The following is a 15154-nucleotide window of genomic DNA, read 5'->3' as shown; positions in this document are numbered from 1 at the left end:
GGCCTTGCAAATTCAAGCCTTGACATAGCCCTGTGACCTTGACTTTGACCTACTGTTCTAAAATACGATAGGTTTACTCCCTGGCTAACCCTTAATCTTTCCATCAGTTCTGTTATAATCAGATCAACATTATTTGGGTTACTTTCTCTCTCTCTCTCTCTCTCTCTCTCTCTCTCTCTCTCTCACACACACACACACACACACACACACACACACACACACACACACACACACACACACACACACACACACACACACACACACACACACACACTAAAGCATGGATTTGTCCATGTACCCGTATGTTAATATATATGTATGAGTATATATGTATGTACAGTATGTAACGTCAGTGTACACAGACGCTTTGTCCTTACTTAGGTATAATGTAAAGGTTGTATGTCATGGACGCGTTGACTGCAATTATTATTATTAGTATGAAGACTTTTTATGTACGCCATGGAGGCTGTGTCTAGGAGCTCGATTTGATCGTCTGTCTGTCTCTGTATTTGTCTGTCTACCTCTCCGTCCGTGTCGCCAACCGTATGGGAAAATCAGTCTCATTGAACTTCACCAACTGTTCCATTATTACTTAGGATAGATGAAAGGAATCTTTAAATTTGGACGAAAAAAAAATATCAAAATTCACCGTCAAGGCCAAAAAATATATAAAATACAACATTAATAAGGAGATGGTGCTGCCTTGACGGAGGTATGTGCTCTCAGTGCTCTTGATCATTTTGCTAATAACACTAAGGATGGAAGACAGTCACCTACCTCTACTGGACTGAAACAATTCGTGCTTCCTTCACTTCCCCTTCCACCGTCCTCTCTCTCTCTCTCTCTCTCTCTCTCTCTCTCTCTCTCTCTCTCTCTCTCCTCCTACAACATCACAGTGCTCGGCTTATCCTTCACTCGACCCCAATTAACCTCTTCACCTCTCTCCCTACACTCCTCTGTCCCTCTTCCCTCTCCTCTCGTCTCCCCCTCCCCTCCCCCTCTCCTTGTATTTCTCTCCCATCCCCTCCTCCTACTCTTTTTCCACCAATCGCACCTTTTTTCTTCCACGCCTCCTTCCCCTTTATCTCCTCACTACCACACCCTCTTCCTCTCTCCTTCCCCTCCTCCCTTTTGACCATGAACCATCGACAAACCATTAGCGCGTAAATAATAAAGAAATAAATGGTGTCTTCATGAAGATAATTGAAAACAAGGTTCATTTATAAACACTTGTTTTTCATATCCCTGGTTAAAAAAAAGCATCAATAAAACTAAGCACAGAAAACAATTGCGTCCTTGTCATTACACACACACACACACACACACACACACACACACACACACACACACACAGGGGGAGGCGGTGGCTCGATCGGTAGAAAGGTGGCCTGCAGTCCTACCGGACCCAGGTTCAAATCCCCGCTGGGGCAGGGAACAGTTTGAGGATTTGAATTTCATAAAAAAGCAGACTTTACCGATCTACCAGAAGACCCGCCGACATGTCGTAAAAATACCCCTGTTAATACCAATACATCAGTCCTGTATGAGACAGCCCTAGCATGTACTCAATATGGACGGTGGGTGTTAACGCCGAAGTGGTGACATGTAGAGGTGCATGGTATGTAGGAGGACTACTGGGCCTTGAGTGCAGGCTGTGTAGCCTATGCCCAGAGTCGGACACATAAAAAAAAAAAAAACACACACACACACACACACACACACGAAAAAAATCACGCCCTTCATTACGATAGCGTTGTTTAAAATAATACTCATGTCAACAAAGACTAATTCATGCAGTGAGAGACGCCGTTTTTCCTCTAACGCTCTCTCTCTCTCTCTCTCTCTCTCTCTCTCTCTCTCTCTCTCTCTCTCTCTCTCTCTTCAGTATCGTTGATGCTATCATATTCATTATCACTGTTGTCTTTATCATCACCAGCACCATCACCATAAATTTCAAACACTATCATCGTCACAACTAACTACGCTGAGTGGTAACCATACAGCGAAAATGGTCGCCTGGTGATCTAGTGGGTTCATGCAGTCCAATCTGATGCTGCTCAAAAGGGTTTAAATCCAAGGGTTGGTTCGGGTTTCTTGCTCACATAATGGCACTCGTTGGAAAACAGGATCTCTCTCTCTCTCTCTCTCTCTCTCAAAGGTCTGGGTAAGTCACTTTGCCCAGGCTCCCGTGTTTCTAGTGGGGCAAGAATTAGTAATAGATAATACATAAAACTGATGCTGATAGTAATAATAATGGTGGTGGTGATGGTGGTGATGATAACGATGATGAAATATATAATCAACAAATTACCGCCATCGTAATGAAAACGTCAACAAACCAACCCAGCAAAAACATACCATTCCATGACTAACTTGAAAGCATTTAGAGAGGGCATACTTCCGATAACGCCAATAAAATTTACGATTTACTTCAGACATTCTTCTTTCCTACAGGACGAACACTTTTACCGTCTCACACAACGAGTTAATTCTATGGTCTTGGTCTGCCCTGTTAAGCGATTTCAGAAAGTGCATACCTCCGCGACCGCCAATAAAATTTACGATCTCTGGCATCAAGAACCGGACCCACCTCAAAATCTAAACAATTCTTGCCTGACTCACTGCCTACCTATCCAACAGAATTAATCAAAATCCAATAACAACTTTCTTAGATATCTTGTACACAGACACACATGGACAAATACATAACCTCCAACTTCATGGGTGGAGTAATTATACTGGACCCGAGAAAAGTGTGGCTTGCTAACTTTTGCTCAGGCTGTTGCTTCAGTGTAAAAATCGTCTGTAGGCAGCTGGAATAAAGGTAAAAATGTTTACACACAGCACAAAATTGCCATTTCGACCACTGTTCATATTTGGTGCCAGAAGTGCGGTTAGCCGAGTTCTTCCCCGCTCTTTATTTCGGTCTGTTCACAGTGCGTTTCTTAACCTGGGGTGCAAGCGCCCCAGGGGGTGCTGAAGTCAGTTTTAGGGGTTGTGGAAAATGCGACATACACTGTACAGGCATACCCCAGTCTAAAGATGTAATTGGTTAGGTAAAACCCCATCGTTAGGTGGGGTATCGTATATCAGGGTACTTTTAACATGTGAAGTAATGGGAAGTGTTGACCAGCCTTGGGTTTCCCCCCAATCAAGCCGAAAACTTACCCAAATGAGCCCAAAAACAAGTTTAAAGCCACTCTAAATGGCCAAAGAGGAGTAAAACAAGCTAACCTAAGCCTAACACTTGCAAATAATTCACTAAAACCAACAAATAAAGTCTGAAAATCGTCGAATATAGTCTGGAAGAAATCAAGTTAAGTAAACTGTACCCCAAAATGACAATGTTCACTCCACCTATGGCTAAAACGCATTAATCTTAGTCTAAAAATTGTTTATAAATCAACCTAAACACACAAATTTAATCTAAAATATCATCAAAATCGGTTTTTAAAAAATGAAACCCATCATTAAACCGGGGTTTGGCCATGGTTAGGCAGGGTATGGTGGTATTTCTACCCCCATTGTTAAGCTGGGGTATCCCATCTAGGGGTATCGTACTGTATATTGAGGTATTACTGTATTGGTTTTGCTTAGCATGGGCATCATTGATATTTTATTTTGGGATAATGTATAAAATAAATTGTCAAGGAGTACTTCACGTTACTTTATCCTTGTATTGGTAATGTAAAGAGTAGCAGTGTAGTAACTGTAGTCCGAGTAACCAGATGTAAGGAGGTGCTGGACTGTGCGGCCTTACTGCAGGGGGTGCTGAGGTCGGAAAAGGTTAAGAAACGCTGGTTCACACACACACACACACACACACACACACACACACACACACACACACACACACACACACACACACACACAGTAAAGTCGAAAAAATAACCTGAATTAACGAAAAAGAAATAAAGGAAATTGCTGACATACGAAGATGAAGTTGAAGGAAAAACAAGTTATACAGGAACAAATGAAAACAGTGCAAATGAGGAGTGTGAATGCTGAAATAAATCAGGGAAGTTGCTGGTAAATGAAGATAAATGAAAAATAAGTATCGTATGTCAGTGGGTTTGTCGAATACGTCAAGAAAATGTCATATTAAGAAGCTTAAATGTTGAATAAATAAGCCTGAATGTCAAACAATTAAGCTTAAATGTGGAATAAATAAACTTGTATGTCGAATAAATACGCTTAAATGTGGTATAAATAAGCATAAATGTGGAATAAGTAAGCATAAATGTGGAATAAGTAAGCATAAATGTGGAATCAATAGGCTTAAATGTTGAATAAATGAGCTTGAATTTCAAATAAACAGGCTTAAATGTCACATAAATAAGCTTAAATGTCAAGTAAATAAGTTTACATTTGGAAGAAATTAGTGAATATCGGTTATAGTCAATCTCCCATCACTGCTTGAAAACTGACGCTAACAGGAAAGCCGTAGTTTCGACTGGGACGTTCCAACAAATAGACCAACAAAGAAAAGAAGAAACGGTCACTTAAAAGTAATAATTATCCTACATCAACGGCATATGTATATTTTCAGGTAATGCATGAACACTAGCCTAAAAAAACGAATATATTTTTAACGAGGTGAGTGAAGTACCCGACCTAAATCATTCAGGCATCGGGGAAGTGCACTACAAATTTACGCCTCTTTTCGGCAAATTCCTGTTTCAAAATAATCCACGGGCCCGGTACCCCTGCGTTACATCCTGGAAAAAATAAATGTGGGTTAAAAAGAAGGCTAAATTTTTGAGAGGTGAGGTATCAGCATCCTCATAAACACTATAAGCTCTTTAGGCTTTATTATATACCATATCTATTATTAATGGAAGGGTTTTTTCTTTACTCTTTCCTTATCTACTTTCAATAGCAGTTCACTGTTTCCATGGTTACAGTGTTCTGTTTTGTTTTAATTTCCTGATATCTCTGACGATTCCACGAAATAATTTGGGATGGATGGTGTCACGGGGTTTTTATATTATCACTGGGTTTTTTAAATAAATGCTTAAATATTATTTAATTGATATTAATATTCAATAATATTAAAGAGCAGTGACAATGATTGTCTTGCTACATCAAGCAATGATTACTTTACGCTGGCCTGCTTCGCACGATTCTCTCAGAACGAGAATTTATAAACTTTCTCAACAGTACACAGCAGAGACTAATTACTCACAAATGCTGAATTAGTACTGTTAGCCTCTGGAGAAAGTTACTTCACCCCTGACAATAAATAACTAATACTAATAATAATATCAGGTCCTTGCTGATGCTTAACTCCTATCTGGCACAACGGATTTTAAGTTAATACAACAAGACTGGTCTAAGTACCAGTTATGAATAGCAAAACGTCTATGCAAGCTAGGAGCTATATGGAAAATAAGCTTAATTTCGAGAAATGAAACAAGATTTTACTTTACATTAAGCTCAAGAAAAAGAACTGTTAAATTTATTGATTACAAAAAATTAAATTTAACATTACAATTCAAATCAAATCAATGAGACTGCACTCACTCACTCACGCAATAGCTAAATCCTTACGCCTAGGAAAAACACCTTAATTAAACTCTTAAGACTAGGGAAATACAAGAAGGAAATACTATAGTCGATGAATGCTTTGTATCACCAAGGTGGGAGTACTGGAGACTGTGATCTTGTGGAGCTTGGGTGCTAGCTGACCTCTCCTCTCACACTTCTGGAGCACAGGACCTCTCTCCCTTAAAGCAACAACTAGACTCAGTAAGTCGTGGGAACAAAAGGGGAGCAGTAGGCCGCATTTATCTAACGGTCAAGTGAGCGAAACGCGCCCAAAACAAATCGCTCGGCGGAAGCACTAATTTCTCATGCAAAAACGATAACGTATGACACTGAAAAATTGATTTGACAAAGCTTCCGTCCGAATGAGCGGTTAACTGAATGATAAACAGTGAGTTTTCCACTAATAGTTCGTGGCTTCTCACAAAAGGGTAATGTCGCGAATTTGATTCGTGACATTACGCCCCTACAAAATTAAATTTTTTCCTTATGGGAAAAAACTTGTGGATATATATATATATAGGTACACATCCTAAGTCATTCACACAAGATTCACACTGTGGTGTGTGTGCTATCCTGCTACAGGAGAAAGTCACAGTCGCCAGTGAGCGAAAAAAACCTCGTATTTACGTTAATAGAAGCAAGCTTGAGGGAAAAACTCTGTGACGACGGTGAAAATCCTGTACTCAGGTCAAACTGAGCGAAAAGTCGCTACATTTACACTGACAACTAATTGTTGTGTAGCGTGGTGTATGTAATACACGGTGTAGGTGTGACAGTTGTACTGTGGCTGTACCTATGTGTAAAATGACACAGTAAATAATATGGCGACGACGAAGGCAGAGGAGAAGAGGCGGCAGTGTGCGGCAGACGATCAGCTGGCCCGCACAGCAAAACTGCTACACCCTTTGCTGAACCTGCAAAACCAATTGAAGTGGAGCATCAAAAGTGTCAATGAGACAAAATTTTATTATGTTACAATTACTCTCTCTGCCTAGCAGTCAGTGCTACGACGTACATTCGAGGTCGCCATTAATTATAGCACACGATTATGGTCGGCAAGTTGACAATCCTTGTGCAAACTCGGGTCTTCCATAGCCTCGAACTGCACACGGGTCCTCAACCTGTGCCTTAACCTACAGTACTTATATTAATATCGGGAAGCTGAGAATTCTTGTGCAAACTCAGGTCTTCCATAGCCTCGAACTGCACACGGGTCCTCAACCTGTGCCCTAACCTACAGTACTTATATTAATATCGGGAAGCTGAGAATCCTTGTGCAAACTCGGGTCTTCCATAGCCTCGAGTCGCCTCTGCGGAGTTCTCACTTCCCCCTTAACCTACAGTACTTATATTAATATCGGGGAGCTGAGAATCCTTGAGCAAACTCGGGTCTTCCATAGCCTCGAGTCGCCTCTGCAGAGTTCTCTCTCGAACCTCCCCCTTAACCTACAGTACTTATATTAGTACCGGGAAGCTGAGAATCCTTGTGCAAACTCGGGTCTTCCATAGCCTCGAGTCGCCTCTGCAGAGTTCTCTCTCGAACCTCCCCCTTAACTTACGGTACATAATATGTATGTACAGGCCCTAGACATAATGTGTCCTGTGGGGCCAATGGGCGAGACGTCAGGTCCGCACCCACTTCACCACTACCCTGTCTCTCAACTGTCTCAGAGATTACAGGTGTGGTTACAAATGGCACAGGAAAGGCATGTCCCTGATTAGTGGTGACACTTTGGCACACACTGCAGGAACGGACAAAACTATCAATGTCTCGTCCCATCCCTGGCCAGAAAAAGTCAGCTCGGATACGGCCCTGGGTCTTCCTTTTCCCCATGTGACCTCCTGAGGCTGAACAATGACCCCATTGTAACACTGCTAGGCGGTACTTGGCGGGAACGACAAACTGCAGTCGAACCTCGCCCCCGGGTGTTCGTGACTCACGGTAGAGCCGTCCTTGTTTGAGAAGGAACTTGGCTCGACCTCCCCGTGAATACTTTATCACTCGACCCTTTTGTTTGTTCTGCACGGCAGCAAGTGTCGGGTCAGAATGTTGTTCTTGCACAACAAGTTGACTACACATCAGATCTTGCGGCGATTCAATGATCACTGGGGTGACACAATCTGGAGCCTCAGCCATGGCTCGTGTTACCGCAGCAGCCGAAGTCTGAGTAGCGTCATCATCGGAGCAACTATCCTTGACTCCTTGAATATTGCCTACTATAAGGTCAAATAGAGGCTCTGACATGACAACTGCAAGTGTCGTACCAGTGTAAAATGGAGATGCCACCTGGATACATGCCTCAGGGAACAATCTCACTGATCCATCAATAAGGTTTGCATGGATCTGTCGACCTGTGTACTGCTCAGGCCGAACTAAACTCTGCTTAACAGAGCAACCTGAGGAACCATTGTCTCTCAGGACCTTCACAGGAATGCCTCCCACAAACCCTGGCTGAACAAGGAAGGTACTGTCACCTGTGGGAGGGCCTGTGGAGGAAGCAGCTAGCCACTCATGAGGCTGCTGAATTGATGCAGCAAACATTGTGCCTTGTGAATTATATACTTGGGAAGATGGAACATTGGCCATCTGTGGAGGGGGGTTCACTGTCACTGTGGGACTAGTGAACTGTGGGGGAGTACCCACACTGGTAGGGACGTGACCACCGTGCTGCTGCTGAGGAATGAAGGCTGCGTTTGCTTCCTGCCTCTTTTGAGCTGGTGGTGAAAAAGTTTGTCCCGACGGTCGGTTGCGTGGCTGATACTGCTGCTGTTTAGGGTACTTGTTGTACCTCTTCCACTCAGGTTTCTGAGTGTTTTGCCCCTGGTCCTTCCACTGTGGTTTGCTTGGACCTTGACCATTACTCTGAGAACGGCCTTGGTGCTGGGATTCAGTCTGAGACGGCTTCCCAGACTTGGCAGTATCTTTTCTGCTCCAGGTGTTTTGCTTACGAGTTTGATACCCGTATGCAGTAAAGAATGCACCAGCCTTTTCTGCCATTTGGCTGGCATCTTTCACCTGGCAGATCTTAAGCTGTGCTATGAGCTCAGCAGGCCACGACCTCTCTAGCTGTGTACGCAGCATAAGGTCAATTATCCCCTCACGCGTGGAAGGAGTTTCATCTTTCTCCATCCACTCATTTAAGTAAGCTGTGAGACGATCAAGGAACTGAACAGCTGTCTCCTTGTCTTGGACACGAGCTCGCAAGAACTGAACTTTGGCGTCGTCTACTGTGAGACCATACGCCTTAATGAGTGCAGCTTTCATCATCTCATATGTGAGATTGTCTCCACGAATTCTGTGGAGAATATCGAGGGCAGGGCCCTCAAATAGGCTAAGAAACTGAAGCCGCTTAGCTGCCTCATCCAGTTGATACATGTCTGCCATGTCCTAAAACGAGCTATGTACGGCTCGATTCGCTCGCTTTCCTTGTATGAAGGAAGCTTGATGCGTGGGGTCGCCAGGACATGTGCAGGGGAAACGCTCGTGGAGCTTGGACCAACTGCAGCAGACGTATCTGAAGCCAAGGAATCTCGCTTGAGCTTCATCATTTCATATTCGTGTTTTTCACGTGCTTCTCGCTCCGCACGTTCGTGCTCTCGTTCTCTCTCACGTTTTTCACGCTCGTATTCGCGCTGTTCTCGCTCTTGTACTAGCTCGAGTTCGCGCTGTTTTTGCTCATGTTCGCGCTGTTGTCGCTCTTATTCGCGCTGTTCTCGCTCACGTTCACGAGCGTCTTTCTCACGTTCTTGCTCGTAATTACACCGTGAGAGAACGTAACTCTGTATTTTCTCTGGGTCAGTGAGACCCATATCTTTGGCTTCCTGTACATAAGCACTGGCTGCCATGGCGCTAATTTATTAAGCAAACGAAACTTGTACTGACTGCTTCGCAAACGAATGCTAATAATACAAATAAAGAATACAGACACAAGCTAGTGGTGACCAGTCTTATCTAGTTAACTGGCAAAAATTAAAGCAAAAATGCAAATGACTGGGAAGACTCAATAATTAACACAATGGGTACGGCGGCTACCCAGGAGCGAATAAAATCGTCTGGCGTTACCAAGAATAAACTAGAGTTAAGTACTCTATTGATTAATAAAGCAAAAATTCACTTGCTAAATTAACAGTAAACACCAGTAAACTTGTGCCTATAAACTTTAATTATAATACCTAAATATGAACGAGTGAGCACTATCTCGTGAATAGCTTTATAGCTAGGCGTTAATATCCTGGAATGAGGTCACCAATTGTCACGGGGTTTTTAAAATATCACGGGGTTTTTAAAATATAAATGCTTAAATATTATTTAATTGATATTAATATTCAATAATATTAAAGAGCAGGGACAATGATTGTCTTGCTACATCAAGCAATGATTACTTTACGCTGGCCTGCTTCGCACGATTCTCTCAGAACGAGAATTTATAAACTTTCTCAACAGTACACAGCAGAGACTAATTACTCACAAATGCTGAATTAGTACTGTTAGCCTCTGGAGAAAGTTACTTCACCCCTGACAATAAATAACTAATACTAATAATAATATCAGGTCCTTGCTGATGCTTAACTCCTATCTGGCACAACGGATTTTAAGTTAATACAACAAGACTGGTCTAAGTACCAGTTATGAATAGCAAAACGTCTATGCAAGCTAGGAGCTATATGGAAAATAAGCTTAATTTCGAGAAATGAAACAAGATTTTACTTTACATTAAGCTCAAGAGAAAGAACTGTTAAATTTATTGATTACAAAAAATTAAATTTAACGTTACAATTCAAATCAAATCAATGAGACCGCACTCACTCACTCACGCAATAGCTAAATCCTTACGCCTAGGAAAAACACCTTAATTAAACTCTTAAGACTAGGGAAATACAAGAAGGAAATACTATAGTCGATGAATGCTTTGTATCACCAAGGTGGGAGTACTGGAGACTGTGATCTTGTGGAGCTTGGGTGCTAGCTGACCTCTCCTCTCACACTTCTGGAGCACAGGACCTCTCTCCGTCAAAGCAACAACTAGACTCAGTAAGTCGTGGGAACAAAAGGGGAGCAGTAGGCCGCATTTATCTAACTGTCAAGTGAGCGAAACGCGCCCAAAACAAATCGCTCGGCGGAAGCACTAATGTCTCACGCAAAGACGATAACGTATGACACTGAAAAATTGATTTGACAAAGCTTCCGTCCGAATGAGCGGTTAACTGAACGATAAACAGTGAGTTCTCCACTAATAGTTCGTGGCTTCTCACAAAAGGGTAATGTCGCGAATTTGATTCGTGACAGATGGGTAAATACATTCTTTAATAACCCCTACACTAAAAAAAATCTCTCCCTACACTAAATTATATTTCCTGATAGTGGTAATTATGTAGTGTGTTAAGACGTCACCACTGAAGTAACATTATACACTCTTCAGAATTTATTGTACATCTTTTTCAGGGGAAGTTTATGATGATAATGATAATGGTGATAATGCTAATATATTTTTACGTCCGTGTCTTGCGGAACGAGAGCGGGTGTTGTTTTTAGGTGTGTGTGTGTGTGTTAACAAAATAACTTGCACAGTTTTTATTTGATTTGGACCAAACTCGGCGCACGGGTAGAAGGCCAGCAGTGAATAAACCTTTTGTTTCGTGAAAATTAGGTCAGAGGTCAAGGTCACATGGTCTATCAATGTTTTTTTTTTTTTTTCGATTTAGACCATACTTTGTGAAAGGGTTCAGGAGAAGGCGAAAATAAGAGGATTCAATTTTGAAAATCACTCAAATGTCAAGGTCAGAGAGAAAGGTCAACGGCCAAGGATATAGGGCATGATCAACTCAAACAATACTGATCTGATTTATACTAAACTACTTGACAGAACGGTTTTAAGTCAGGCAAAAACGATGGGACCCATTTTTGCAAACAATCAGTAGTGGAGGGTCACAATACATACGGTAAAGTTCAACCGTGTGTCTGTGTGAGAACAAAATAGCCTAAATGAAATACTTTTGTTCTTATTTGGGGCTAACTTGGTGGATGAGTTGAGGATCACCCAAGAAGCTGACCTTTTTCTTTCCTCTGTTTCTAAACAGTGCATCAAACGTCAAGGTCACATAGTAAGGTCATCTCAAACAGCTTTTATATGATGTAGACAAAACTATGTAGTAGAGTTTAATCTACAAAACAATGACGAGACTCAGTTATGAAAACACTATGTCAATGGTCAAGGTCGAAGGGAAAGGTCAAAGGCGAAGGTCACTAAGCAAAGTCAATTCAGGTTTTATCTAATTTGAATCAACGTTGGTGGAAGGAATGACAGTTTGGCAAAAATGAAGTAATTCGAGTTTAAGATTAATCTGTTAAAGGTAAAGATCGCAGAAAGAAGTCAAATATTCCCTCCGTGGACCAGTTGGTGGGCGCGGGTGTTGCACTCTGAGTGATTCTTCTTGATTATTTATGTATAGTCTGGGGGGGGGGATGATAACGATGACAACGATAGTTTATTATTATTACAAGCCGCGACAGCGAAACTGGTATTGCTTTCAGTGTGTGTGTGTGTGTGTGTGTGTGTGTGTGTGTGTGTGTGTGTGTGTGTGTGTGTGTGTGTGTGTGTGTGTGTGTGTATGTGTGTGTGTGTGTGTGTGTGTTAGCACGATAACTTCGCAATTGCTCAAGATATCATCAGAAAATTTTACAGGTGTGTAGTAGGGATGAAAATGTCCTACGAGTATTGTTTTCAGTTTGTATGTTTGTTTGTGTGTCTGGGTTTCTGTTAGCATGGTAACTTCGCAACCACTCAAGATATCATCACAAAATTTTTCAGGTGTGCAGTAGGCATGAAACTCTCCCACGAGTTCGAAACTGGTGAACGCAGGTCAAAGTGTGTGTGTGTGTGTGTCTGTTGCCACGATAACTTCGCAACCGCACAAAATTTTACAGGTGTGTAGTAGGGATGAAAATCTCCTACGACGGAGGTTCTTAACCTGGGGGGCGCGAGCCCAGGGGAAAAAGTGGGAATTTCTCTAATTATATTTGTAATTCTCTTAACAAAAGTGTGGCTAATATCAAGATGATTATGAAAGTAATACAAAACATGCTTGGACGGCTTTATGAACTACGAGAAGCGGTAGCAATATTTCTAGATTCACAGCAGAAGGCAGATCTCCATGAAAAGTTCCAATCTTAAGGCTTTCTGCTATCTCTAGCTTCTTCGACGCGTTGAATGCAATCAGCCTTGAACTACAAGGGAAACACATCATCATCATCATGCACCACGACACCATTCGAGCCTTCATGGCGAAACTTTACCTTTGGAAATGTCGAATTCAGGATGGAAATACAGTCAGTTATAGTAACTTGGATTCTGCTGTCATTCACAGTTACCTTGATTCTGCGTTGGCAAAAAAAATAATAATCACTCATTTGACTGACTTGAAAGTGAAATTCATCAGATACTTTCCAGATATAGATGAGAAGCGTGAAGCCTGGAAATTCATCAGAAACCCATTTCAGTGTGAAGTAGCCGATGTTTCGGATGAAGTGCAAGAGAAGTTTCTTCAGTTATCCTCAGCTGAGGAAGGCTTCAAAGAGCTGTATCCTGAGACGTTCTGGGTCAAGTATCTTCCTGTGCACCCTCTGATCTCACATCAAGCTCTTCGGATTCTGACAATATTTGGATCCACGTATCTTTGTGAAGTTGCATTTTCCATGCTCGTTACTGTGAAGACCAAGTACAGAGACCGGCTGAACGTTGAAGGGGACCTACGTTGTGTACCCTCTGGCATTCGACCACGCATTTAAGATCTGGTAGCTAAGCAGTGTCAGGTGTCTCATTAAAATAATAACAAAGTAATGTCATTAAATATGCTGAGTATATTATTAGAACAAAATTTATGCCCGATAAAGAGACTAAAAATACCAATTTTTTTCAGTTTTTCCTTAAAATCTGGGAGGGAATTTTATCAATTTAGTTGAAGATGCGAGGAAGGCGTGGAGGGAAGGACCAACTACAACAGGGGACGTGGTAGTAAAAAGGTTAAGAACCACAGTCTTTCGAGTTTGAAATTGGAGAAAGTAGGTCAAGAACATGGTCATATTCCGCGCCGCGCTAGATATGCATCGGCTCGGGGCTGGTGTGATTCCCCACTTGGGGATGCCTCTAGTTGTTGTTGTTGTTGTTGTTATCATCATCATACCACCACCACCTTCATCGTAAATCTGAAGACACGGCATTATTATTATTGTTATTATTTTAGGCGTAGTAAGTGACCAAACATCCCAGACTAATCACCATTACGGAAGCAGAAAATTCGGTGGCCAAATAGTCAGCAATAGATATAATTACTGGATTGCGCTGCCGAGTTCGTTAGCGTTGTTCCGGCCAGATTGCAGACCTCACTTGTTTACGGCCATTATACCTTTATTTCAGAGTGGATTGCCCCTAATTACAAAATGCACTGATGACTATTTTGTAATTATTGAGTTTTCCCCGCAAAGATGAAAATCATAGACAGCTGGAATTATTCTTTTGCGGGTTTGTGTTATTCAAAAGGCGATTTTATTCAGATTAAAGTGAGTCATAGGAACCTAGGAGTGTTAATACCGTCGCCATTATTCCTCTCATGATGGAGAAACTCCGGTAATTTCAGGTCGCACCAAACGATTTTATTTTGACGAGAGGGAGTTTGTGGAGCCTGAGACTGTAGAAAACCACAGGTAGCTGTTTCTGTATCCCCCCCCCCTTTTTTTTTCTTTTCTTTTTTTTTCTTGGCTAGCTAGTACAAAAATCACCATCATCATCATCATGGTCTTTTTTCCCCTCTTCTGCCATAATTATATCCCCCCCCCCTTTCTTTTTACGTGCTTGTACAAAATCGTCGTCGTCGTCCTCCTCCTCCTTCTCCTCCTCTTCACCATCATCATCCTCATCCTCATCACCATTCAGGTCTTTTCCCCTTAAACTGTATTATTTTTAAAGCTACACACCATGCAAAGCTCAGTAGTTCACGGCAATACGGATAATTAACCTGCATTTGTCGAGGTTGTGAAAAAAAAAAAAAAAAAAAAAAGAGGCATTCACAGACTATTATTCCTCTCAGACAGTAATTTTCTTTTTCAGAGATAATTATTCCCTTGTTTCCAGCAACTCGTGGAAAAATCTGCGAATTTCTGTACCATTTTTCCGTATTTGTCAAGACTGTTAAATAAAATCGCAATCATAAACAATGAGGAGGAGGGATGGAGTGGAGAGAAATATGGGAGAGGGAGTGTGTGAGCTGGAGGGAAGGCAGCGTAATGGCGGGAAACAGAGCGACATGGAGGCGATTTGATTGTGGCCACCCCTTCCGGGATTAAGGCGTCTGGAAATAAATAGATAAATAATTCACTCTTCCTAACAATATTTTTAGAGTAGCTTGTGATGAACCAGGAAAAATTATGGTCGATTAAAGGATCGAGATACACAAAACAACTTACGATCAATTCATTGTCGTAACTCTGGTTTTAAATTGCAGGAAGGACAAGGAGGCTGTCGAATCTTCCTCTGTCCCCTGTTCTAACTTCATAAATAACTCTTAGTGGCGAGACGAAAATTACTACAGGCTATAACTGTTTTTCCCAGGA

General features: G+C 41.8%; 1 protein-coding gene across 1 annotated transcript in view; it reads left to right on the top strand.

Moving 5' to 3' along the window:
* LOC145396556 (protein FAM200A-like) overlaps positions 1 to 13333 on the top strand; it is a 190383-nt gene extending 177050 nt beyond the window's left edge. Inside the window, exon 2 of the mRNA XM_080269964.1 lies at positions 12996 to 13333. Coding sequence (XP_080126090.1) covers positions 12996 to 13333 — 338 coding nt within the window. The remainder of the gene's footprint in view (positions 1 to 12995) is intronic.
* Positions 13334 to 15154: the final 1821 nt, after the last annotated feature.

The sequence above is a fragment of the Coenobita brevimanus genome, chromosome 1, assembly GCF_032717465.1.
Source record: "Coenobita brevimanus isolate Jiangsu-jjx chromosome 1, ASM3271746v2, whole genome shotgun sequence".
NCBI classification, from domain to species: Eukaryota; Metazoa; Arthropoda; class Malacostraca; order Decapoda; family Coenobitidae; genus Coenobita; species Coenobita brevimanus.
Note: the sequence above shows the minus strand (reverse complement) of the source record. Positions and strands in the feature narration are given on the sequence as shown.